Genomic DNA, 25,656 nt, shown 5'->3' on the forward strand with positions numbered 1-25,656 from the left:
TCCTACCAATCCGCTAGAACAATATTTGCTAGACCATGAGAATGATATGCATCTGAATGAAAGGAATGAAATAGAGAAGATATTCTTTGATCAACAACCTATCCTTAAGCACAACCTACGAGTTGATATTTTAGGTGATCCTCCTCCACCCAAGGGAGATCCCGTGTTCAAGCTTAAGACATAACCTCATTCTTTGAAATATGCTTATCTTAATGAAAAGAAGATATATCTTGTTATTATTAGTGCTAACCTTTCACAACATGAAGAAAAGAGATTACTCAAAACTTTAAGGAAGCACATGGCTGCTATTGGATATACTCTTGATGATCTAAAGGGCATAAGCCCCACTCTATGTCACCACAAGACTAATATGGAGACGGATGCTAAACCAGTCATTGATCATCAACATCGTCTCAATCCTAAGATGAAACAGGTGGTAAGAACTGAAATACTAAACTTCTGGAGGCATGTATAATTTATCCTATTGCTGATAGTAGATGGGTAAGCCATGTTCATTGTGTTCCTAAGAAAGGTGGTATAATTGTTGTTCCTGATGATAAAAATAAACTTATTCCACAAAGGATAGTAACCGGTTATAGGATGGTGATTGATTTTAGGAAATTGAATAAAGCTACTAGAAAATATCATTACACCTTGCCTTTTATTGATCAAATGTTAGAAAGATTATCTAAGCACACACACTTTTGCTTTTTTGATGGGTATTCTCGATTCTCTCAAATACCTGTGTCAAAAGAGGACCAAGAGAAAACTAAGTTTACTTGCCCTTTTGGAACTTATGCTTATAGGCGTATGCCTTTTGGTCTATGCAATGCACCTGCTACCTTTCCAAGGTGTATGACTGCTATATTCTATGACTTCAGTGAAAGGATTGTTGAGGGTTTCATGGATGATTTTTCCGGTTACAAGACTTCTTTTGATGATTGCTTGAGCAACCTTGATCGAGTTTGGCAGAGATGTCAGGAAACTAATCTTGTCTTGAATTGGGAGAAGTGCCACTTTATGGTGAATGAAAGTAGTACTTGGGCATAAAATTTCCAAACGAGGTATTGAGGTGGATAAGACCAAAGTTGATGCAATAGAGAAAATGCCATGCCCAAAAGATATCAAAGGTATAAGAAGTTTCCTAAATCATGTTGGTTTATATAGGCATTTCATTAATTATTTCTCAAAATTTCTAGGTCATTAACTTATCTTCGTCAAAAAGATGTTCGTTTTGTTTTTGATGAAGATTGTGTAGAATCCTTTGAAATACTCAAGAAAGCCTTAATTTTTGCACCTATTGTTCAACCACTTGATTGGAAATTACACTTCGAAATTATGTGTGATGCTAGTGTTTATGTTGTCGGTGTTGTTCTAGGGCAAATAGTAGACAAGAAATTGAATGTTATTCATTATTCTAGTAATACCCTAGACACTACTCAAAGAAATTATGCTACTACTGAAAAATAATTTTTAGCAGTTGTGTTTGCATGTGATAAGTTTAGATCTTACATCGTCGATTCTAAAGTAACTATTCACACTGATCATGCTCCTATAAATACCTTATGGTAAAGAAAGATGCTCAACCTAGACTTATCAGATGGGTGCTATTACTCCAAGAATTTGACTTGCATATCATTGATAGGAAAGGAGTTGAACACCATGTAGCAAATAACTTGTCTAGGATGGAAAATGTTCATGATGACCCTCTCCATATTGATGATAATATTCCCGATGAGCAACTTGCTATTATAAGTACTTCACATAGTACCCCTTGGTATGCGGATTATGCTAGTTACATTGTTGCTAAATATATACCGCCTAGCTTCACTTATCAACAAAAGAAAAAAAATCTTCTGTGATTTACGATATTAATTTTGGGATGACCCACATCTTTATAAAGAAGGAGTAGATGGTGCTGTTAGATGTTGTATACCTAAGCATGAACAGGAACATATCCTATGGAAGTGTCATTCTGAGGCCCTAGTGACAAGCATTAAGCATAGCATAGTCATAGCAACATCAATCTGTGAACATAGTGGATACTAGGGATCAAACCCTAACTAAATTAACTCAATTACATGATAGATCTCATCCAATCCATCACCTGTCCAGCAATCCTATGATGGATTACTCACAAACGATGGAGAGCATCATGAAATTAGCGATGAAGGATAGTTGGTGATGACGACGGCGTCGATTTCCCCTCTCCGGAGCCCAAATCAGACTCCAGATCTGCCCTCCCAAGGAAGAACAGGAGGTGGCGGCGGCTCCGTATCATAAAACGCGATGATCTCTTCTCTCTGATTTTTTTCCTCGGCAGATGGGAATATATAGGAGTGGAAACGAGGTCGATGGAGCTCCAGGGGCCCCACAAGCCCGGGGGGCACGGCCTAGGGGGCGCCCTGCAGGCTTGTGGCCTGGGGGTGGCCCCTCTCCTGTAGATTCTTTTGCTAATATTTTTTATTAAATCTAGAAATATTCTCCGTAAAATTTTAGGTCAATCCGAGAACTTTTATTTTTGCACAAAAATAACACCAAGGCAATTCTACTGAAAACAACGCCAGTCCGGGTTAGTTCCATGCAAATCATGCAAATTAGAGTCCAAAACAAGGGCACGAGAGTTTGGAAAAGTAGATACGTTGGAGACGTATCGGAGAGGCAGGATTTCGGAGGCCTGCTCTCCCATCAAGGTGGTGCGCGTGGAGCAGATATGATATGATCTCATGGCGCATTGGGTTGGCCGATGCCTCGCATATATATGCGCGTACGAGTGGAGAGACGTGGGCTGGACCCACATTCGAGTCGGCAACAACCCATGATCCGACGTCTGAGATCGTGATGCGTCTGTTATGGACTCTCCCGCTTGGCTCAATACCGCCACCCGCGGCACAGCGCGATGTGATGTGGCGCGACGAGGCGTGGTGTGGCGAGGCGGACGACGGAGGAGGAGTGCGCGAGGACCTCTTCTCTTCTCAAGCTCCAATATTATGTGGAAGAGAAACCCTTATAAGGAGGTCCAACTCCTTCTCCACTAGCGGGGTAAGACTAAACTTCCCATCACCCCTTGTCATGCCACCGGCCCTTAGATATTTTTTTCTAAGATTGTCACACGGGCTCTAGGCCCGTCTCACATTTCAATAGTTTCCTCCTCTGATCGTCAACTCTCACACGGGTGTTCTTCCTTTTTGTTAGTGATTATGCGTTACATCTTCCACAACTTGTTCATGAGGCGTGTCCCCAGTCGACGTTCTTCAAACGTATGCTTTGTCCTGCCCTCTTGCACTATGTCTGTGTTGTTGTTCATGTTGGCATGGTGTGTGTGGGAGAGAGTGCACAGGGGCACGCACACTATTGTTAAAGTTAATAAAGTTTTTGGTGTGTTCTTTGTGATCCACCTTTCTTGTTCGTGTTCACAATTTGCATGCCAACACACACAAATTTGTCACACATCTCGATCTTCCTGGTTGTCCCGCATATCGAACGACCATGGCGGGCAAGCTCACCATGAGGCCTGAGGAACGACCCCAACAATTGGTCGGTTGTCGTGACGCTAAAAGAGAAGAAAGAAGGTCGGTTCGGTTGGTGGCACCGTGGCAGGTGGAGGAGAGGAGGCATGGAGCAAAGTTGATTTTGCACCGCATCGGCAGTAATCCTATTCGCTGCTTTGTGGGACCAACATTGTATGACGACATGTTATAGGGAAATGATCGGTCCAAGTTATAAAAAAATGGGAGCTTTATTGCTCAATCAAAACCCAACCACACTCAGTAGTAGGTTGCTTACAAGGAAGGAGGGACTCCATCAATCACCTACAACCAAGGTAGTAGCATGTTTGGCACAAAGGTCCGCAAAACCATCGGCATCCCTTGAAGTATGTGGAACCAAAAAAAGAGGCAAAACTGAAAGCTATTTCCCTTATTTCTTCGAAGATAGCTGTCACTAAAGATCTAAAACCATGATGTAACAACCAGAGGTTAATAGCCTCTAAACAGTTGACCTCCACCACCACATGCGAGAAGCCCCTCAATTGGGTGAATATAACTCCTTCCTGCAAAGTCAGCACCTGGATGATGATAGGATCAATAACATCGGGCATGGCTTGCTCCATGCGCCAGCACCTCCATCACCACATTGCGAATATAACTCCATGCCTATGGTGATCCGCCCCATTGAGGTTGGCAGGCCAAGATAGCATTTAGTAAAGCATCAACAAAAATTCTTAGTTCTTATTTCATACTCTCTCGCACAACTTCCGATGCATTAGGACTAAAATAAACTAAACTATTTTCCTTGTTCAACGCTTTCCCCGGGCACTCGGTATAGAATGGTAAAATCTCGTTCATGTTGGAAATATGCCCTAAAGGCCGTAGAATCTGAAGTATGACATGCTGGGTACCGCACCTGATGTGTGCCTTGACTCAAAGTCTGTTGAGAGGTACAGAGAGTGATCCATGATTGAATCACTAGCAGCGGTCAAAATTTATCCTTAGTAACTGATGTACTAAGGAATTTTTTCTCGATTATGGAGGTGGTTAAAGAGTTCGTCGTAAAGGGTTACGTCGATGCAAGTTTGACTCTAATCCGAATAACTATGAGTAGTGAAACAGATTCTTATAGTAGAGTAGATATTTGGAGTATTTCCGAATATCACATAGTAGCAGCATCTATAAGATGACATAAAGATCTGTCAAGAACACACGGATCTGAAAGTTTCAGAACCATTGACTAAAACCTCTCTCACGAGCAAGGCGTGATCAGACCCCATAACTATATGGGTGTTGGATTCGTTGGAATCACATGGTGATGTGAACTAGATTATTGACTCTAGTGCAAGTGGGAGACTGTTGGAAATATGCCCTAAAGGCAATAATAAATTAGTTATTATTATATTTCTTTGTTCATGATAATCGTTTATTATCCATGCTATAATTGTATTGATTGGAAACACAATACTTGTGTGGATACATAGACAAAACACTGTCCCTAGTAAGCCTCTAGTTGACTAGCTCGTTGATCAAAGATGGTCAAGGTTTCCTGACCATAGGCAAGTGTTGTCACTTGATAACGGGATCACATCATTAGGAGAATCATGTGATGGACTAGACCCAAACTAATAGACGTAGCATGTTGATCGTGTCATTTTGTTGCTACTGTTTTCTGCGTGTCAGGTATTTGTTCCTATGACCATGAGATCATATAACTCACTGACACCGGAGGAATGCTTTGTGTGTATCAAACGTCACAACGTAACTGGGTGACTATAAAGATGCTCTACAGGTATCTCCGAAGGTGTTCGTTGAGTTAGTATGGATCGAGACTGGGATTTGTCACTCCGTGTGAGGGAGAGGTATCTCGGGGCCCACTCGGTAATACAACATCACACACAAGCCTTGCAAGCAATGTGACTTAGTGTAAGTTGCGGGATCTTGTATTACGGAACGAGTAAAGAGACTTGCCGGTAAACGAGATTGAAATAGGTATGTGGATACTGACGATCGAATCTCGGGCAAGTAACATACCGAAGGACAAAGGGAATGACATACGGGATTATATGAATCCTTGGCACTGAGGTTCAACCGATAAAGATCTTCGGAATATGTAGGATCCAATATGGGCATCCAGGTCCCGCTATTGGATATTGACCGAGGAGTGTCTCGGGTCATGTCTACATAGTTCTCGAACCCGCAGGGTCTGCACACTTAAGGTTCGGTGACGTTTCGGTATAGTTGAGTTATAGGTGTTGGTAACCGAAAGTTGTTCGGAGTCTCAGATGAGATCCAGGACGTCACGAGGAGCTCCGGAATGGTCCGGAGGTAAAGATTGATATATAGGAAGTCCTATTTTGGTCACCGGAAAAGTTTCGGGGTCATCGGTAGTGTACCGGGAGTGCCGGGAGGGGTGCCGGGGACCATTGGGAGGGGTGTCACGCCCCAAGGGGTCTCATGGGCTATGGGAAGAGATAAACCAGCCCCTAGTGGGCTGGAATAAGTTCCCACTAAGGCCCATAAGGTTTGAGAAGGAAAAAACACAAGGTGGAAAGAGTTTCCAAGTGGGAAGGTGGAATCCTACTCCAAGTAGGATTGGAGTAGGACTCCTCCACCTCCAATTTCGGCCAAACCTTGAGGTTTTGAGGCTGCCTCCTCCCCTCCCTCCCTCCTATATATACTGGAGTTTTAGGGCTGATTTGAGACAACTTTTGCCACGGCAGCCCGACCACATACCTCCACGGTTTTTCCTCTAGATCGCGTTTCTGCGGAGCTCGGGCGGAGCCCTGCTCAGATTAGATCACCACCAACCTTCGGAGCACCGTCACGCTGCCGGAGAACTCATCTACCTCTCCGTCTCTCTTGCTGGATCAAGAAGGCCGAGATCATCGTCGAGCTGTACGTGTGCTGAACGCGGAGGTGCCGTCCGTTCGGCACTAGATCGGAGCGGATCATGGGACGGATCGCGGGACGGTTCGTGGGACGGTTCGCGGGGCGGATCGAGGGACGTGAGGACGTTCCACTACATCAACCGCGTTCACTAACGCTTCTGTTGTGCGATCTACAAGGGTACGTAGATCGGAAATCCCCTCTCGTAGATGGACATCACCATGATAGGTCTTCGTGCGCGTAGGAAAATTTTTGTTTCCCATGCAACGTTCCCCAACAGTTCAGTCTACAAGCACTTTGTATTTGAGCCCCCTATAACTTGGAGGAGATGTGTGTGGAAGCATTGAAAGTACACTACATCTCATAAAAAACAGTACACTATGAGGTATGATGTATGTGGTGGAAATATGTTAGAATAAATCCGAGGTACGCGGTCGATCCACCGAGGAACAAGCAATCACAGCACGATGATGACACCGAGATTTGTTAACGAGGTTCGACGAACTCCCCTACTCCCCGAGGCAATGACTAGGGGCGCTCCTCCCCGAGATACCGCAACACCGGCCACCCGGACGCCGGCACAAGCCGCCGGCTCCCCCTTGCGAGCCTGTCGCTATCTAGTCGTATTAGGTTACAACGTGGGGTGCCTCCTCATATATAAGAGGCCAAGGGTACAACGTGTCCGACTACGACACTACATGTATCCTACCCAAACTACAACACCAGGTCCATATGTAACCCAACTCGTACATCAATATTTGACACAACTCTAACAAACTCCACCTTGGCAAATATTTTCACCACTTTGAATTTTTCCATGCATCAAACTTCCATGTACTCCGGACTTGTGTTGTCTTCTTCGTAGCTTACCGATAGCTACCCGATGAGTCTGCCCCAGACCCGCCGCCTCCGTGGGATCCCGCTGCTACTTTTGCAACTCCAGTCTTCGTGACTCCACCTGCAATAGTGCTTCCTTGAAACTTGTAAAGATGCGAAGCCGTCCTCGCTCCAATCATCACGGTCACCTCATCTTCCATGATTTCCATGATCTTCTTATCCCGATCACAACGGAATACCATACCACCATCATGAAGAACTCCAAGCGAAATTAGATTCCTCCTTAGCCCTGGCACATGCCTGACTCCCCGAAGCATCCGCTCAACTCCGTCAAACATCTTGATTTTAATGTCACCTACTCCAGCAACACGATAACCAGTGTCATCGCCCATATAGGCTAAACCAAAATCATCAGACTTGTATGAAGAGAACCACTCCTTGTTGGGTGTCGCATGAAAAGAGCAAGCTGAATCCAACATCCACGCTTCACTTTTGGTTGATCGCTTGTGTGATACTATGAGGGCATCACTACTGTTGTCTGAGTCATCACCATGAATTGTCATATTAGCACTTGACCCACCATTGAGCTCTGGACAATCCTTTTTAATATGTCCCCTCTGCTTACACTTGTGACACTGTATTTTCTTTTTCCTTTTCTTGTTCTTCCCTGCCTCATATCCCTTCCGCCACTCTTCGCCCTTGACTAGCAAACCTTCACCATGAGAGACTTCCACCGCATTCTTCTTTCTCATATGATAAGATAGCAAGGCTGCAGTAATATCCTCATTCTTGACGGTCTCCTTGCCGTGCGTCAAAGTAGTGATCAAATGGTCATAGGATGATGGCAATGAACAAAGAAGCAGAATTGCCCTATCCTCGTCGTCAATCGTTGCACCAAGCGTGCTAGATCCGTCACGACTTGATTAAAGGCGTTCATATACTCCACAAGATCCGACCCCTCCTGCATTTTCATCCCATACAACTTTTGCTTCAGATACACCTTGGTCGTCGCAGTCTTGGAAATAAATTGACTCTCCAGCTTCTCCCAGATCTTCTTCAGCGAATTCTCATCCATCACATGATAAATAACATGGTCCGACAGACACAACTGTATAGTTCCTGCTGTCCTCAACTGTAACTCCTCCGAGTCCTCAGCCTCCATCTTAGCTGGCTTGGCTTCCTGCAACAACGCCTTCAAGCATCCCTGTTGTGGCAACAAATCTTTCACCCTTGTCTGCCATAACTCAAAGCTTCCAGTCCCGTCGAACTTCTCCACCTCAAACCTGGTGCCCACTGGCGCCATGGTTCTTTGTACGGTTGACTTGCGAAAAAATTAACTGAGCTCTCTCACGTGTTGCCCAAGTACACAAGCTTGTACTACTAGCAAATTCCAACCAAACAACTTTCTGGTATTCACGTGATGGCAGACTCCCTTGACACTAATTCCAATGCTAGTTGTTGCTTTGCTTTGCCGTTGCTAATTCCCGATGGATGCGTACAACGATGGATCTCTTTCTTCCCTGATTCGATCTGCCTGCTTTGTCTCTCGTCACGTCCTCCTACAGGGTGCCTCCACAAGCTGCTTTTATGGCCTACAAGCATCCCTGTACGAGTCCAACCTGGAGACGTTTTCTTCCAGGACTCGGTCCCGTTTTGTTTCTTAACAGATCAAGCACGTAACCTTCTAGGTACCATGGACTGCATGGCCTCGCCCAACTGCGTACAAGAGTTGGCACCCTAGGGGAGCCGGCTTGTGCCCGCGTCCGGGTGGCCGGTGTTGCGGTATCTTGAGGAGGAGCGTCCGTAGTCATTGCTCCTGTGAGTAGGCGAGTCCGCCAAACCTCGTTAACAAATCTCGGTGTCGTCGTGCTGTGATTGCTTGTTCCTCGGTGGATCGACCACGTATCTCGAATTTATTCTAACAAGTGGTATCAGAGCCCAGGTGTCCGGAATAAATCTCGGCGAACTCACGGGTGGTCAGTCATGGTAGGTGGGCTGAAACGCTGGTGTTAGCGGGCCCATGGGTGACCGATGTGTGAGGGGGAGATTGTTGGGTTTAGTCCCACATCGGTTGTGGGAAGAGACACAACACGACTTATAAGGGTGATGGTGTCCCCTCCTAACAGGCTAGTCTTTTGGGGGAGAGGGACCAAGGTGTGTCATAAGTCGGTGTTGCTCTCCGATTGGGCCTGTTGACGCATGTGGGTCGGAAACGCTGGTGTTAGCGGATCCGGGATTGCGTAACAAAAGATGCCTTGCAATCGTTAATGCCATTTCGGCCTAGCATGGAGTACAAGATACATGACTACGGAACGATCCATTTTCAACATGATGATTAGCATATCACTTTATGTTCGAATGAAAACTCTTATTCCAGCCTTTATTGGTTGGGATCAATAGTGACAAATTTGCGTTGTTATCTTGTTGAAGGCGCCGTCTCTTTTTTTATGTACCGACCTTTGATGGTTGGTCTCGGCAAAAATGAAAATCCTTGTCTTTGACGCTTTACTATGGACATGACAACGAGGGAGGGGGGGATGATGGTGATTATTCCTTGTTGAAGGTGTTTTTGCGGAAGAAGTGTCATTAGAGTTTATTTCATCTATTTTATAATGATTTTGTTGTAGTTGCTTTTGTTCTGTACTCTAATTAATAATTAAATATAGTTGTGTGTATCACATTCTTGCGAGAGGCCGAAGATTTAACCTCCTTCTCAACAGAAAAATGATGCCCATCTCCTCCCGTCAGCTTAGCATGCCGATCAGGCATATACAAACATGTGGCAATACAATAATCACCAGCGTTTCGAGTGTCAAAGTGGTTGTCACCGACGTGCAAAGTTGTGCATCTGTCGCTAACTGCAGCAGCTAGTGTGCTTTGGGAGAGGCACATCGCGTTAATGAGAAGAGGATTCCAAGTCTGAATGCCAATACTAAGCTGAATTCCGTCTTCAGTCTTTTCACTCTGTATAGTCTGTACTGCTTTTGAATTTGCAACGGCTACTACCATATTACAAGCTTACCCTAATACCGCTATGTAGTCTGTACTGCTGCTGAATTGGCAACGGCTACTACATCACGCCAAACCTACCCTAATACAGCTAGCAACAATTCCCTCTCATGACTATATCGCCTTTTCATCTGTTTTGACATTAATATCTGGATTGTATTCATCTAGAAAAACTAGTACAAAAGAAATATCCATAACAAGGGCAGTTGTTCTCTTTTCGATAGAAAAGAACACTCCAAAAACTTAGAAGCGTATTTTAGTCCTTCTAAACTGAATCTGGCGCCGCTTGCTTGGTCATCATCACATCGATGGAGAAGAGAACATAGACGAGAGGAGCAACAACTGTGTCACCCACACAGATTAATAGACGAAAAGTACTCGTTGATGTTGTCGTAGTAGCTACCCTCCACGTACGACGAGATCTGGGTGGAAGAAGCCGAATTGGGCTAGCGTCATGGGGAAACTGGTGATTGGCCCGCGATTGTCCACGGGCGGGAACAACCTAAACAAAAGACGAGGCCGTCGACAACAAGCCGATGATCAAACCAATAACATGCAACATCGACGCACATGCTCGATGATGACACTGGCTCACATGCTCCTCAACACCGCCGACCATGCCGCTGAGTGGGTTTGAAGTCGGGGCACCGATATTCAACACAATGCCGCCACCGCCATATGAAAGGCGCCAACACCAAACCAAAACATAACCCTAATTTTGCGTCGAACACGCAAATTTGGGGTTTCCCCACCCCCACCGACGGAGTAGCAGGCGGGGGTGGGGTGGTGGTGGATGGTGGAATGCATCGGCCTTTGCCGGAGGAAGGAGGTAGAGACGTGAAGAAGGAGTGATTGGGGGATGACAACTAGGTCAGATAAGACGGTTAATATCAATTGAGTATTTCTTGGTGCTAGGTTTACTCTATCTTCTCGGTGCTTGCTAGAATCTTACTACGATGTTTGTAACCATTGTAGAAAGAAGAACAAAAAGGAATCCAAGTTAGAAAGTAGTAACAAACAAGACCATTTAAAAATAAAAAAACATTTATGTGTTGTTTTGGAAGTAATCACTAGAAAAGGCACGTTAATGATTACAAATGCATATTGATTACAGATTGCACTCACTTTGTGTGCTATTATTCTTTTGAACTGTCGATGGTAATCCAGTTGTGTCTAGTATCATGCCTTTCCGTGCAATGCAGTTGCCTAGAAAGATTATAGGTAAACCCATAAATGTTGATCACATTTAGCGGACACCATTTTTGTATATAGATAGGTGCCACTATAAACCCATAGTATATAATCCTTTCTCACCTCCTTTCCTCTCTCAATATCTTCACACATCTCCTCCGAAACCTCCTACCGTGCACAAGCTCGAGGATGCCCTGAAATGAATGTCGTCTTTGGAGACCGTCACTCCTCTCGGTTGTAACCATCACCATTGCTGCCAACACACCACATTCCTCCTCGACATTTACACAATCATTGACTGACTTCATTTTTGTCATGTTACATATATGTCATCGATTTACGGTCATATGAATATTTGGGCGTCTCAACCTTGTCATGTCAGTCTTAGTCTTACCTATAGATAATGCTGAAGGTATGTCGTATGGGTTGCATAAGGGCACCATGAGGTCAGAAAAAACAACACTAGAGAGGCCGGGCTAAGCAATGGCGTGTGGGTTGTGGAAGGACCTCTGAAGGTCCAAATAAGCTCTAGAGACATTGAGGCTACACAAGCCTATGCGTTAGATTCAGGTCGATGGGTGGATGTTGGTGCCACAAACAACAAACCTAACAGGTTGTCAAAAAACGTTAATTATGGTTGGTTACTCAAACCCCAATTGTTGTTTTCCGCTATTACTAAACTTGACGGGGGTGTTGATGAGCATTTTTTGTGTACCATGGCAGAAGAAGTGGGGCCGGGAAGGGATCACATGGAGGGGGTATGAGCGAGCACTACCTGTCGGGTTTATCCCCCGTTACCATACCGACAAGATGGTAGGCACAAGTTTATTAATGACATATCACCAACTGTGTTTTTTACCAAGAAGGAGAAATTGTTTGCATCAAAGCATCATGTGTCTCTCCCCTGCCCCTCCTATTGAGCCGATGAACATTAGATGCACATACTTTATCCAACCATCAAGGGTACGATCCGACTCGTCGTTTGTAATGCAAGAGCCACACATAATTTCAAAGAAAAAAGTTCAATCCCGCAAACCCAAACCTAAACATTCATCCTAGTGTCTTCCCCTCAAACCAAATAGAAGATGGAACTATGGCACCGAGCATTTCATTTCAAATCAAAAGAAAAAAAAAGAAAAAAACTACTCGAATCCCTCCCCTCCCACCACCACACATGAAATTTCGAACATCCCACCCAAAACCATCGCGTCTTCGCAAAAAGATCGCACAAAAGCCTAGAAAAAGTAACAAAAAATACCTCACAAACTTTATCTAACTACCATCGGTAGTATGTTTTATTCCGATCCAACTCGTGTTCGTTTGTAACGCAAGAATCACACATGAATTTCGGAGAAAAAGGCCCAACCCCGCAAAACCCATATCTCGACCAATGAAAAGTTGATCCTACAGTGTCTTCCTCAAGCCAAAGTAGAAGATGGCAGCATGGCACCCAGCATTGCATTTCAAATCCAAGGAAGAAGAGTGCTTTTGTTGGAGGCAAGTCTCCATTTCCCTCCCAAAAACGGCCTGGCCGCACCATCGGTGCTCACAGACACACTGAAAGGCCCCCCGAGTATGAACGCCAAACCATAATATAACCACGCCTGCTCGCTCCCCTCCATCCCCCCCACCTCCACCCCACCCCACCGTCGCGAACCAGAATTCTTCACGCCCAACCCAAACCCCGCATCGCCGGAGCCCCGAATCCACCCCGCCGATCCGCGCCGAACCCTAGGGATCCGCCCTGATCCGCCGCGGCGCCGGCCCCCTCCGCGCCGCAAACCCTAGCAGGGATCCGCGGAGCCTCCGCCGGCGGCGGGGCTCCTCCGCGGCGGCGGCGGCTTCGGCATGGCGGACCTGGTGGGGAGGGGGGTGAGGAAGGCGTTCCCGGGGTTCGGGTCCTTCTCCGGCGTCGTGGAGTCGTACGACGCCGAGGCCGGCTACTTCCGCGTGCTGTACGAGGACGGCGACTCCGAGGAGGTCGACGGGGACGAGATGGGCTCCATCCTCGTGGGCGCGCCCATGCCGCCGCAGCCGGAGACCCCCGGGGGTTCCGCCGGGAAGCGGCCTAAGAAGCGGAGGCGCGGGGACGGGGAGTCCGCGGCCGAGGCCGTAGATGGAGATGGGCTGGCAAACGGGCCCGTGCTTGTGACGCCGGTGAAGGGGGGAGGAGGGGGTGGGGAAAATGGGGAGGTGATGGCGGGGACGGCGGGGAAGAAGCGGAAGATTGGCCCTAGCCCAGTTCGTCGCAGCGCGCGGCAAGCCAAGGCGGCGGCATTGGCGGCTGAAATGGAGGCGGCAGCTAATGTTGCTGCTGCTGCGGAGGCTGCTGAGACTTCATCCCCGGAGGATGTTTCTCCGGTTCCGATTGCTGCCAGGCCACAGCAGTCTGGGAGGAAGCGTCAGCGTGCAAATGGGAGTCGTCGGTCTCGCGCAGTCGCGAGGAATTTAGAGGATGCTGCGCTGGATAGGCTGCGGCAAAAGCCGGACCTGCCACCGTCGTCGCAGGGCCTGAATTTGGAAGGCCTCCCTGTTATGGATGTCTTTCAAGTCTACTCCTGCTTGAGATCATTTAGCAAGCAGCTCTTCCTAAGCCCGTTTTCACTGGAGACATTTGTTGCGTCGCTGCGGTGTAAGCACGTGAACCCCTTGATTGACTGGGTGCATTTTACTTTGCTCCGCTCTCTGAAGAACCACTTGGAAGATCTGGCCCATGAAGGAGACCCTCCAGCAATACACTGTATTAGGTAAGAGTCTTTGATTCCCTGTTTTATTATAGGCTTACAGGTTTTAGGTTGTGGGAGACTGTCTTTTAATTATCCACTGTTTTTTTTATTCCATAGGAATCTTAACTGGGAACTCTTAGACCTAGCAACCTGGCCAATCTATCTTGCCGAGTACTTACTGACTCGGGGTTCAGAACTGAGGTATAATATGAAGCTTACAGATCTAAAGCTGTTAGATACAGAGTACTATTGGCAGCCAGCAACAGTAAAACTCGAGCTACTGCGCTCACTCTGTGATGATGTTATTGAGATTGAGGCTATACGTTCTGAACTTGGTTCAAGGATGTCTGAGTTAGATGGAAATGACGAGGGCGGTAGAGCTACTGGTTCAAGAAGGAAAAAGAGAGGTTCTTCGGTCATGGCCCTAGCAGATTCTTCTCAGCCTCCAGAAGGCTCTGATGATATGGATGATGGTAACAGTGACGAATGTTATCTGTGTGGTATGGATGGTAACCTGTTATGCTGTGATGGCTGTCCTTTGGCTTTTCACTCAAAATGTGTGGGCGTGGTGGAGGACCTATTGCCTGAAGGAGAATGGTATTGTCCCGAGTGTTCGATGCGAAAGTTCAACGGAGCCAGAAATATGGCAAAGCTTGTCAGAGGAGCAGAGGTTCTGGGAAGTGATCCACATGGACGGCTATACTTTGGCACCTGCGGCTATCTTTTGGTGTAAGTCAGTATAAACTTCCTCCTTTGGTCTTCTTATATGTATATCTTTCTGAGAGTAACTTAGCTCTGCTGTGTTTGTTTAGGCTTCCTAATGACTAGTCAAAATAATTGTCATAGTTGTATGCTTGAGTACCATTCTGTGTTGATTGTACCATGACATCATCCATCAATTGTTAGACTTTTGTGTCAAAATTACATTCCCACATACGGTTTATGTCAATTATGCATTCAAATCAACAACATGCACTTGCAGTACTTTTCACTGTACATTTAGTTTCCATTCCCTTGCACTTCATCTGCTTAATTTGTGCAGTTTATTTCTCCACCAAGGTCGCCACACTAATTTCTTTTCTTGGCCACAGATCTCCCCGTGCTTTATGTGCCAGTGAGTTCTTATCTTGTCGATGAACGTCTCTGTTGCTTGCAGTTTTTTCAGCTGTGCTTTTGTGCTGATATTGGTTCTCATTTTATTCTTTATTATAATAATGGGAAAATTAACTTTACAGTTTTGTGGATAAAGCAAGGGAATAACTGAAACACTCTGGTTTTGCAAGATTGAGTTTATTTCATTTTGTAGGCTCTGATCAAGGCTTCACAGAAAAATGAGATGCATATATTGCATAAATGTGATGATTTGTTTTTCTTTGGAAATTGATCCTATATGTTTGCAGTCCAGTTGAATGGTTGGATTTTGCATTGATAAATAAATGACCTTATGAACTTGCAGGGTTGATTCATGTGATGCAGACTCTCCATGCCATTATTATGGCCAGATGGATCTTCATTCCCTTATTACAGTGTTAACTCCATGTCATCCGTCTTACAATCCAATCCTAAATGTGATCTCTTTGTTTCGGGGTATTGCAACTGAAACATCTAATATTAACGGGCGATATGAGAACAGCAAGGAATGTAGTACCTCGGACCATGAAACAGACCGCAGACAGTCATCACCGAAACAACCTAGTGAGCAGGAACAGTATACCATAGAAAAGGATGGCTCTCAACAATTGGATACCGGGAAAATTTGCACCTCAAATTCAGATCAGGATGCCTCACACCAGAATCGTACCCTGGGACGTGTGTCAGTTTCTCAAAACAGCAATGAAACTACTGCTAATGAGAAGCCCAATCAAACGTCACAACCCAATGCCTCTAGTGCCAACAAGGATAGCTGCAGTTCTAAGCAAGATGATGTTGGCTTATTACATGTTACTGGTTTGTCTGTAGAGAACCAGAAAGATGCATCACCTCAAAAAGAAGCAAGTAACTGCTGTCTCTGTTCTAGGAATGCTATGTATATAAACCACTACAGTTTTGGTCAAATAGCAGCATCGGCCGCTGGAGAGTTAAAGCACAAGCTTTCAGAGAATGAGGAAGGAAAGAAGCATGGCCTGGGTGCAGTTTCTTTTCAGCTAAAAACAATATGTAAGAAATATGTTAATATTTTCGCACTGACTGATCAAAAGTTATCTGTGGAGCTCCTAAAGGAAAAATGTGGCTGGTGCAACTCATGCCAAATCAGTGGTGGTAGTGATTGCATTTTCAGATTTACTGATGGTAAGTGTATGGAGAGTCCTAAGCCATGTGCTGTTGGTCCTTTGTCAGAAAAGAACAAGGAAAGCCATATTCTCCTTGCTACACATAGCATGTTGTCGATTGAAAAACGCCTGAATGGTTTGCTCTGTGGTCCATGGCAAAATCCACAACATAGCATGTATTGGCGTAAGGCAGTTCTGATGGCTTCAGATGTATCATCACTGAAACAGCCTCTTCTCACGGTATAACTTTTTGAACGCTTTGTCCTTATTGAAGGCTTTATTTAATCTGCATGTACCAAACTCTCACCTGATTATCTCCCAATACTCTGCAGTTAGAGTCCAGTCTGCGACGTGTTGCCTTCTCAGGAGAATGGCAAAAACCAGCAGACTCTGTTGAAGTTGTTGGGTCTGCAGCTCATATCTTGGTCCGTACATCTAATAAGTCTGCAGGTTATGCAATTGCTAGAAAGCCAGGGAGGAAGCCACTTGCTATTGAGCTCAAAGTCGACTACCGTGATGTTGGTGTTTATTGGTGGAGGGGTGGAACACTGTCTCGTCAAGTGTTTCACTGGAAGAGGTTGCCTCAGTCATTGGCATGCAAATCTGCTCGGCAAGGTTGTATCTCCAATCTTCTGTCAGTTTCCAGACACACTATTTTCAATGTATTAAACCTTTGTGATCTTGTGTATCTCAGCGGGACGCAAGAAAATTCCCACCATAGTGTATCCCGATGGTTCACAGTTTGCCAGGAGGTCCAAATACATAGCGTGGCGAGCTGCTGTGGAAATGGCACAAAATGTGTCCCAGCTCATTTTGCAGGTAATATATTCTCTTTGTTTTGGGTAGTATTGATAGAATTGGGTCACTGAATTGTTCTTTATGCACCTTCAGATTAAAGAGCTTGAATTGAATATCAAGTGGACTGAGATACTGAGTTCTCTCTCTTCTGCAATTGCAACAAAGGAAACCCAGAAAATAGCAAGGTTTTTCAAGAAAGTTATAATTCGCAGAAAACGTATAGAAGCAACGAATGTGGAATATCTACTTGATTTTGGAAAGAGGGAGAATATTCCTCCTGTTGTTGCTAAACATGGAGTAAAATTTGAGGAGCCCTCTAGTGAAAGGAACAGGTACTGGTTGAGTGAAAGTCATGTCCCTTTGAGTCTTTTGAGGGCATATGAAGCCAAAGCAATAAATCGCTCACTTAAAAAGAAAGAGACTGATGATCGCCCACTTAAAAAGAAAGACACCGATGTTCTTCCCAAGAATATGAGCGACTTCAGTCCCCAAAAGCCAAAAAGATCAAGATCAGTGTTTGATAACCTCCTAGAGAAAGCACAAAAACTAGAGGAAGCACAAAACCTCTTAGAGAAAGCACAAAACCTTCCCAGTAGGCTTTGCGGTCAGTGTTTCAAGACAGTAACTGCCAGGTATGTAATTAAGCCAGTTTTTCTTTTATTCATTTAATTAAAGCAAGCTAGTTGTTAAAATTTCATTGCAAGAGTGCCAGTTCTTTTTTCTTATCCACACTTGTGTATTATAGTACGGATTTTGCCATGGTTCTTTTTCTTTGCATGTCTTGCTGATTAGGTACGCTGAGTCAGTTGCACTTTTGCTCAACTATTTATCTCTACCTCTGGATATAATTGTTCAGATAGTTCTGTATTGTGTTTATCCGGCAATATGTAAACTAAGTAAGAAATTTCTTGCATGACTGGGTTTTGCTATGTTTGTTACTCCCACTGTTCCATAATGTAGTGCATATAGATTTTTTGAAAAGTCAAGCATCACAAACTTTGACCAAATTTGTGGAGAAAAACATTTACATCTAGAACGCCAAACTTATATCATTTGATTCATTATAAGATGAACTTTTATACTTTATATATTTGGTATTGTAGACATAAATAGTTATCTGTGATAACTTGGTCAAAGTTTTTAAAGTTTGACTTTTCAAAAATCTATATGCACTACTTTATGGAACAGAGGAAGTATTAGTATTTGATTTCTGAAGTCTAGGTGATTATCTCCCTCCTTCCCTGTGTGCCTACATCTCATGTCTCCCAACTTTTGTGATTTGTACAACTATTGCCAATCTAGCCGATGTTGATATTTCTGTACAAGCTACACAGTTGAAATTGCTAACTATATTTAGCAAATACTTTGGCAAAAGTTGTTAATATAGGAATCGGCCTGTAGCATTTAGACTTCTCCTGCAAGGCCATATACTTCTCTTGAAAAAACATTTCTAACTGAAATAGAAAATACATCTCAGTAGCTTCTGCAGCTTGTTCTCAGTGTTGCCAATATACTTTTTGTTTTGTTGAATGGTACATTTTTTTGGCTAGTTATTTGACTCTCTCTCTCTCTCCCTCTCTTTGTCTTCTGAACAGGGAAGCTGTGAACTGCAAATATTGTGAAGGTATTTACAAATTGCAAATGTGTAGACATTTTTTTCTTGTTACATATCCATCATTATAGTCCTTAAGACCATTGAAGAAAATATATAGCCCTTACTTTTTTGCTTTTATACTGTATGGGATATGTCATTTTATTTTTTGTGGGGCCTTATGTATGTCGTATGATGAAAAATAAGTTCAATTGTTAGGAATTTTTTAGGTGATCCATCATCAAGTACTCCGTATTAAGTTTGGCCTTTTACTTCTAATATTGATGCTTGGAGTTGTACTGGGACTCAGCTGCAATATTCTCTTGTTCTATGCAGCACTTTTCCATAGAAAACATTTCAACGTTCCTAGAGGTGCTGTGGATACCGTCTATGTTTGCAACAAGTGCCTAGCTGAAAAGGTCGAGCCGGTGATGTCTCCACAGAAAAAGGCAGCATCAAAGAAGAGCTCTCCAAAAAAGAAGCAGAAGAAGCAACTACGAAAGAGTTTAAGGAGAAGAAAACAGATAGTTATCAACCTCAAGAAGAAAGCTGGCCAGAAGAATGGCAAGCGTGGCCGTCCTAGAAAGAATCCATTGAGTGGGTCAAAGAATAAATCACAAAAGATGTCTGACAGTCAACCATCAAATGAGGCCAAGACTGAACCTGTGAAACGCATATCAAAAAGGTTATATGATAAGTACATGAAAGGCAACTCAGATAAATCCGAGCATACAGCAAGCTGTCGTAAGAAGAAGAGGACAGCTTCGCATTACTCGTACTGGTTAGATGGTCTTCGATGGACACAGAACACAGATGATGAGCAGGCAACATGTTTTAGGAAAGCAAGAATAGTTTTTCCATCTGAAGATGTTAAGATTGCAGAAACCAGTCCAGTATGCTGTCTTTGTAAGAAAAGCTACAGTCGAGATGCTATTTACATTGCTTGTGAGAATTGTGAAGGTAAGATACGTTTACTTTGATGGTAATGTTTAAAAAGAAAAGGGTTTACTTCATGCTATGTATCTCTGTGATCTTTAAAACAAACTTATACTTGTTCACTTTGACAATTGCATGGGCCAAAAACTCTTCATTATCATTTGTTTTAGCCCTGCCCCTTACAAGTGAGCAACAGTTGACCCTTCAATTTGGACAGTAATCATTACTTTCTTTTCCCATTGGATCATGTCCTAAGCTATGTAACATATATCCTTTCCTAAGCTAACATTACTTTTGTCTCAGCAAGACAAACAATTGTTTTGGGAATTTCGTACGGTGGCTGTGTAATCTCATTCACTTCAATTGCTCCTCATGCCATGGGAAGCTGTCATAGTTTAAATGCTGCATTTCTGATTGCGCTTGTTCTTCCCTGCAGATTGGTTCCATGGGGATATATATTCTATTACCATAGAAAATGCCAATAATCTCATAGGCTTCAAGTGTCATGCATGCCGTCTGAGAGCTGTTCCTGTTTGTCCATATGCACAAGCTGATGCAATTCTTAAGGATCAATCAGATAGGGAAGACACCATGAATAGGTCTATAGAGGACAAGGGCATCAATTGTCCGAAAGATCTCTTCACTTCCGATGATCTGAAAGAGCTTCATGGTCATAACATTGAGGAGCTCCAGAGTCATAGCATTGAGGAACAGGTTCCTGATAGTATTTGTTTGGAAGTGCTAGAGGATTATAATGATCTGAAAGAGCCAGGCAGTCATAGCACCGAGAAAGAGCTTGATGACTGTAATGGGTTAAAGGAGCCGGAGAGCCATAACAATATGGAAGAGCTTGACTGTCATAGCACTGAGAAAGAGCTTGATGATTGTAATGGGTTAAAGGAGCCGGAGAGCCATAACAATATGGAAGAGCTTGACAGTCATAGCATTGAGAAAGAGCTTGATGATTGTAATGGGTTAAAGGAGCTAGAAAGCCATAACAATATGGAAGAGCTTGACAGTCATATCACTGAGAGGAGTCCTCATGATCATAATAATCTGAATGAGCATGACAGTCACTGGGGTGAGAAAAAGCTTGATGATTGTAACTGTCTGAGTGAACTTGGCAATCTCAACGATATGAACAGTCCGAAAGAGCTTGATTGTACTGAAAATAGCAAATTTGCTGTGGGAGAAATACAATGTCTGAAAGAGCTGGACAATCTAAAAGATCTCGGTAATCTTAACAGTACAAAAGAGCTTGATAATCACCACCATATGGACAAGCTTGACCGCCATAGCAGTCTAAAGGAGCTTGAAAATCATAGTAGTGTGGAAGATCTTGATGATCAGAACCGTCCGAATGAGCTTGGTAATCATCAAAACCTAAAAGAGCTTCATAGTGCTCAAAATGGCAAAGTTACTGCAGTAACACATACAGATGGCTTTATAGATGAGCAGTTGAACGCTAGAATATCTAACAAAGAAGCCATGATCATGACATCAGAAAGTGATTTGGTGAAGGAATCTATTGCTTTACAATCCAACGGTAGTTCCGTGGATAATGTTGTTCCTGCTGAACTGGAGATGGATCTTCAGGGTCCCCTCAGCTTCTTGACTTTGTAGGATATGTCAAAAGGGAAGTGCATTTTTCAGCATGACTCTCCGACTGTTCAGTCTTGCTGCTGCTTTGGTAGAGAATTCCTTCTGATTAGCTTGGGTTGTTGAGCTACCTGACAGCTTAGTTTTGTGCTATAGGATATTACATTGGTGACACAACCCAGTAATAATAATCTACAAAAAGGAAAAAAATATGTTTGTGGATTCATCGTATTTTGGCCATTTCCTTATGGAAATATGTTGACCTGACAAGCGCAGCATTGGAGCTATTGGCTATGCCATCACAACTGTTTATTATGGTTAACATTCTTGGCAGGGCTGACATAGGGAATATCTGGGTGTCATTTTTTCCCATGCTTCCTGGTCAGAACTTGTGATTCATGTTGCACTATGAGGTTATGTGTTGATTGGGACGCCTTTGGGTACAAGCGGCTGGTTTTTGGTTGTGCTGCACTAACCTATGATGCACAAGGTGAGCCCCAATTTTGTTTACATATCCTTGTTTGTTTGTGTTGAATATCAAACATGTATCACGCAGAAAAGAAAAGAACATTGAACATTTTCCCTTTATTGCTATGACGATATAGTGATACACAGAACAGGATTCAGTATCTGTGCATGTGGTGTTTTTGTCTAGTGAAGGTTGGCATTGGCACTAAGCTCCTCTACTGGGTTTATCATGTTCTTAGTAATAGGCCAAAGGTGATGAAAACACTGATGTAGGAATATCATAGTGCTAGTTTTACATGTATGGTTTATGTTGCCATTATGGGCTCATTAAGCGTAAACATTGAGTTATATCATGTTGAAGCAGTGGGAGCACGTGTTGTTCCTCTGACGATTCAGTTGTTAACATTTATCCATGTCATATGAAATCATCAAGCTTGTAAATCCATGGCTTGTTCTCCCTAACAAATATGTATCTGATCTAGTTCATTCTCCTTGTAAACAGGATGGAGACAAAGACAAAGCACTCGCTACCGCCTTCGATCATGAGGCCTTCCCATTCTCCAGACCTCCCTCGTGCGCTCATAGACGGCGTGCCAGACTGACTAGTCGACCCGATGTTTCATTTTTCGCATTCCCCAGTGCTTCTAACGGCGTTCCAATTCAAGCGCGACCCGGACATGCTGCGGAGCAGTTCATGTCAGCATCCTTGATCTTATTATGCATACATAGGTTTCCTTTAGGCTTTATTAGGGGAGAAGCTCATGCAGTGTGACTGTCAGTTTCAGAAGGGTAGTAGAACGCTGCTGTCACGGTGCTTGCTGGTTCGGTTCTGGTTTAGCGAGGCTGCCAGCATTCTTAGATGTAAAAAAATCTAGTCGTCAGATCAAGTGTTTCAGTGCCTTACTCTGGTTGTGTTTTTCCTCTGTTCAGCAGCTGTCTGTCGTTCGTGTCTTGCCGTCGGAGCCTGGGCTCATCATCACCGGATGTTCGTGCGGGTGCGCCGGGGCGCACATAGGCTCTGACAGACGCCCGGCGGTTGCGTCGATCTCATCCTCACGTGAGAATCCTCTGACCTTTGCCTGCCCGTCCAGCGTCGATCAGGCAACTCCGCGTGACCCCAAACGGACGTCCGGTTGGGATCGGATTTTATCCGTTTGGGACGGTAATGGATTCGTTCATGTCCGTCTCTGTCCGTTGGGTCATGCGTGCGTCCACCGCGCGGTCGCATTTCAAATCATGTCCGTGTTGAACATGACTAAAAAAAGGAAAACTCAACTAAAAATAAATAAACGTAGTTAAAAAACTTAAAACATAATAACATTAACATTAAAAACGGTTGAGTTTTTACGGTCACAAAACGGCCCAGTTTGACAAAATTAACATAAAGAAAAAGAAGCCCGTCGTTGCCATGGTTGTCGCCGTCTTCATCGGCCGCCGGTGTCGTCGTCGTCGTCGTCGTCGCCGTCGCTGACGAGGTCGACGTAGGCCGGCGGTCCCTGGTGCGCGGGGGCGGGCTGGAAGCTGGCCTACATCACCTCCTCCCGTGGTGAGGCCTCCCGCTCCGGTGACCGCGGCGGCGTGGGGCACCACTTCACGACCCCCACTACGTGCGCCACCTCCGGCGTGGTGCACGACCAACCCCATGACACGCCCACCAGTTTCGGAGGGAACGCGGCTACGTCCTCCTCCATCTGCTCGGGGATGGCGACGTCGCCGGCCGCAGAGAGGGCCATGGCGCGGTCCAGGCCCGGCCATTGGCGCTCATCATGCGTCGTCATGGAGTCCTCCATGACGCGCTGCATGAGCCGGGCCTCCTCCTCCTCCGTCATGCAAGGAGGTGGAGGTGGTGACGGAGACGGGGAAGGCGTGGGCGTGAGGCCGCGTACCCATGTACGCCCGCGCACCTCCTGTGCCCGTCGCGGCCCCAAGACCGTGCTGGCGAAGTAGGAGGCACGCCGCACGTCGTGCTCGTCCCTGAGCCAGTTGTCCCAAAGGGTGGAGTTGGCGGTGTACCTTTCGTCGTAGTAGAGGTCGTCGGGGAGGAGGCGGCGGCGGCGTTCGATCTCCTCGCGGCGCGCACGGCCGCTCGATCTCCTCGCAGCGCGCACAGCCGCTCGTCGGCACCGACGGGATATGGGTGCGGTCGGCGAAGAGGTGCCACGCGTTGGGGAGGTGGACGTCGCTCCACGGGACCGGCGTCCTCGTCTCCCAGTAGCGTCGGCATACCTCAACGCCGAGGTACTGCCGGTCGCGATGGCCGGCGGGCCTAGGGGCGATGGTGAAGGGAGCCGCGACGAAGGCAAGGGGCGGTGGTGATCCGGCCTCCTCCTTCACGGAGCCGTGATGGCGTCACGACGAGGAGTCAGCCTCGCCGTCGTGGTTGCTCTTGCGGCCGTAGTTTCACAGGCCCATGGCTGCTGCAGGTGGGCGACCGGTGAGTTCGAGGAGGCTGCTAGGGTTCGCGGCTGTCGGGTTTCGAGGAGGCCGCGGGGTGGCGATGAGAACTGTGGACGACGATCGGTCCACGGCTTCCCCATTTAAGAAGACCGCGACCGTTCTTTGGGCGGATGGCAGGCGGGCCCGACCACTCGTGCGCATTGATATGGGTTGATGGTAGGTAGGTGGCCGCCTGCCACGCGTTCCCGACGCGGGCGAGCGCGCGTTCATTTGATGTCCGCCGCGACTTAAATTTCACGTAAGTTTATGCTTAAAATGGGTCGTGCCGGTTACAAAACGGACAGAATGGGTCTGAACAGTTTCATATTGGACCAACCTGTTTGTCTTCTTTTATTTGAAACTAACGGGACCGGATAGAATGGATCGTGGAGTTGGCCTCAGTTCTGTGCCGCCCGATCACCCACCGTGCGCAGCCTTTGGCCTATGTTTTCCGATGGCGCATGTGCAGGGCAGAAACCCCTAGCTGTCACCAACCGCTTTCGAACCACTTCACGGCCGGTTGCCATGAGTGACACGCATTCCGTCGCAGATTGATTGATTGATTGACGTGCCAGTACTATCTATACACAGTAGCATCCACCTGCCGTCACCTTGGACAATCAATCATAGCCCCGTCCGGCGCCTTCATTCGCCACCCCTCGACACCGATCGTCGCCGGTCTCCGTCTATCCCAAAGACGAAAGCGACACGCACGACAGTCGACACCCACCCAATCGAACGTACCGGAGTACTAATAATAGTACTACGTAAGTACTCCTACTTGATCACAAACAAAGTACTCCAGCAAAGCAGCCATGCTGCTCCTCCTGCACTTCACTCCATATCTTTTTTTTTTCTTTTCGAAAACACTTCACTCCATATCACTGCACCGTTTTCCCTGCGGCCCGGCCCGGCCCAGCCCAAACCCAACCAAAGTGCTCCTGCAGGGTGACCTCGATGATACGATGAATTTATTATTTTCGAAACGATACGATGGATTATGAGAGCAACTGCTGCTCGTGGAATTAAGCCGGCCGGCGGTTGGCACCACACCGTCACATGGTGGCAGCGGCCAGCGGTTGCCCTGGAAGACGGGCGAGGAGCAGTGATGGCGTGGTCACATGACTCGTGTGATCGCTCGGATCTGCTGCGTCCTGCGCGTACGGAGCCAATCAGTGTGTAAGCCCTGGAAGACGCGATGGCTTTTTGGGTGTGTTTGGTTCTAAGGCAAGGATAATTTTAACCTTGCCTAGCAAGGATATGTGTTTGGTGGAGTAATGATTTGTTTGCTTTTGAAGGCAAGCTAGCTCGTAACTGCAGCTAAATCCTTGCCTGGCTGGGAGAGCCAAATTGACTCTCTCGCGATGGCAAACTAGTGAATCGTGGGTGAGACCAGTCATGTAACTGTAAACCGAGGC

At 45.7% G+C, this 25,656-nt stretch overlaps 1 protein-coding gene across 1 annotated transcript; it reads left to right on the plus strand.

The window, feature by feature from the left end:
* The first annotated feature begins 13,050 nt into the window (after positions 1-13,050).
* LOC123424874 (DDT domain-containing protein PTM) lies at positions 13,051-22,705 on the plus strand. Its single transcript, XM_045108566.1, has 10 exons — positions 13,051-14,161; positions 14,258-14,869; positions 15,597-16,650; positions 16,743-17,025; positions 17,105-17,229; positions 17,302-17,840; positions 18,804-18,832; positions 19,136-19,759; positions 20,172-21,824; positions 22,305-22,705. The coding sequence occupies exons 1-9, from the start codon at positions 13,263-13,265 to the stop codon at positions 21,356-21,358; spliced, it is 5,352 nt and encodes a 1,783-aa protein (XP_044964501.1). The 5' UTR covers positions 13,051-13,262; the 3' UTR covers positions 21,359-21,824; positions 22,305-22,705.
* The last annotated feature ends 2,951 nt before the right edge of the window (positions 22,706-25,656 follow it).

This window comes from Hordeum vulgare, chromosome 2H (assembly GCF_904849725.1).
Source record: "Hordeum vulgare subsp. vulgare chromosome 2H, MorexV3_pseudomolecules_assembly, whole genome shotgun sequence".
Lineage (NCBI taxonomy): Eukaryota > Viridiplantae > Streptophyta > Magnoliopsida > Poales > Poaceae > Hordeum > Hordeum vulgare.

Bases quoted from the DNA above. Each gene is read 5' to 3' on its own strand.
- LOC123424874 (XM_045108566.1), top strand. From the start codon at position 13,263: ATGGCGGACCTGGTGGGGAGGGGGGTGAGGAAGGCGTTCCCGGGGTTC. The intron at 14,162-14,257 runs GTAAGAGTCTTT...TTTATTCCATAG, and splicing joins CCAGCAATACACTGTATTAG to GAATCTTAACTGGGAACTCT. The intron at 17,841-18,803 runs GTATGTAATTAA...TCTTCTGAACAG, and splicing joins TTCAAGACAGTAACTGCCAG to GGAAGCTGTGAACTGCAAAT.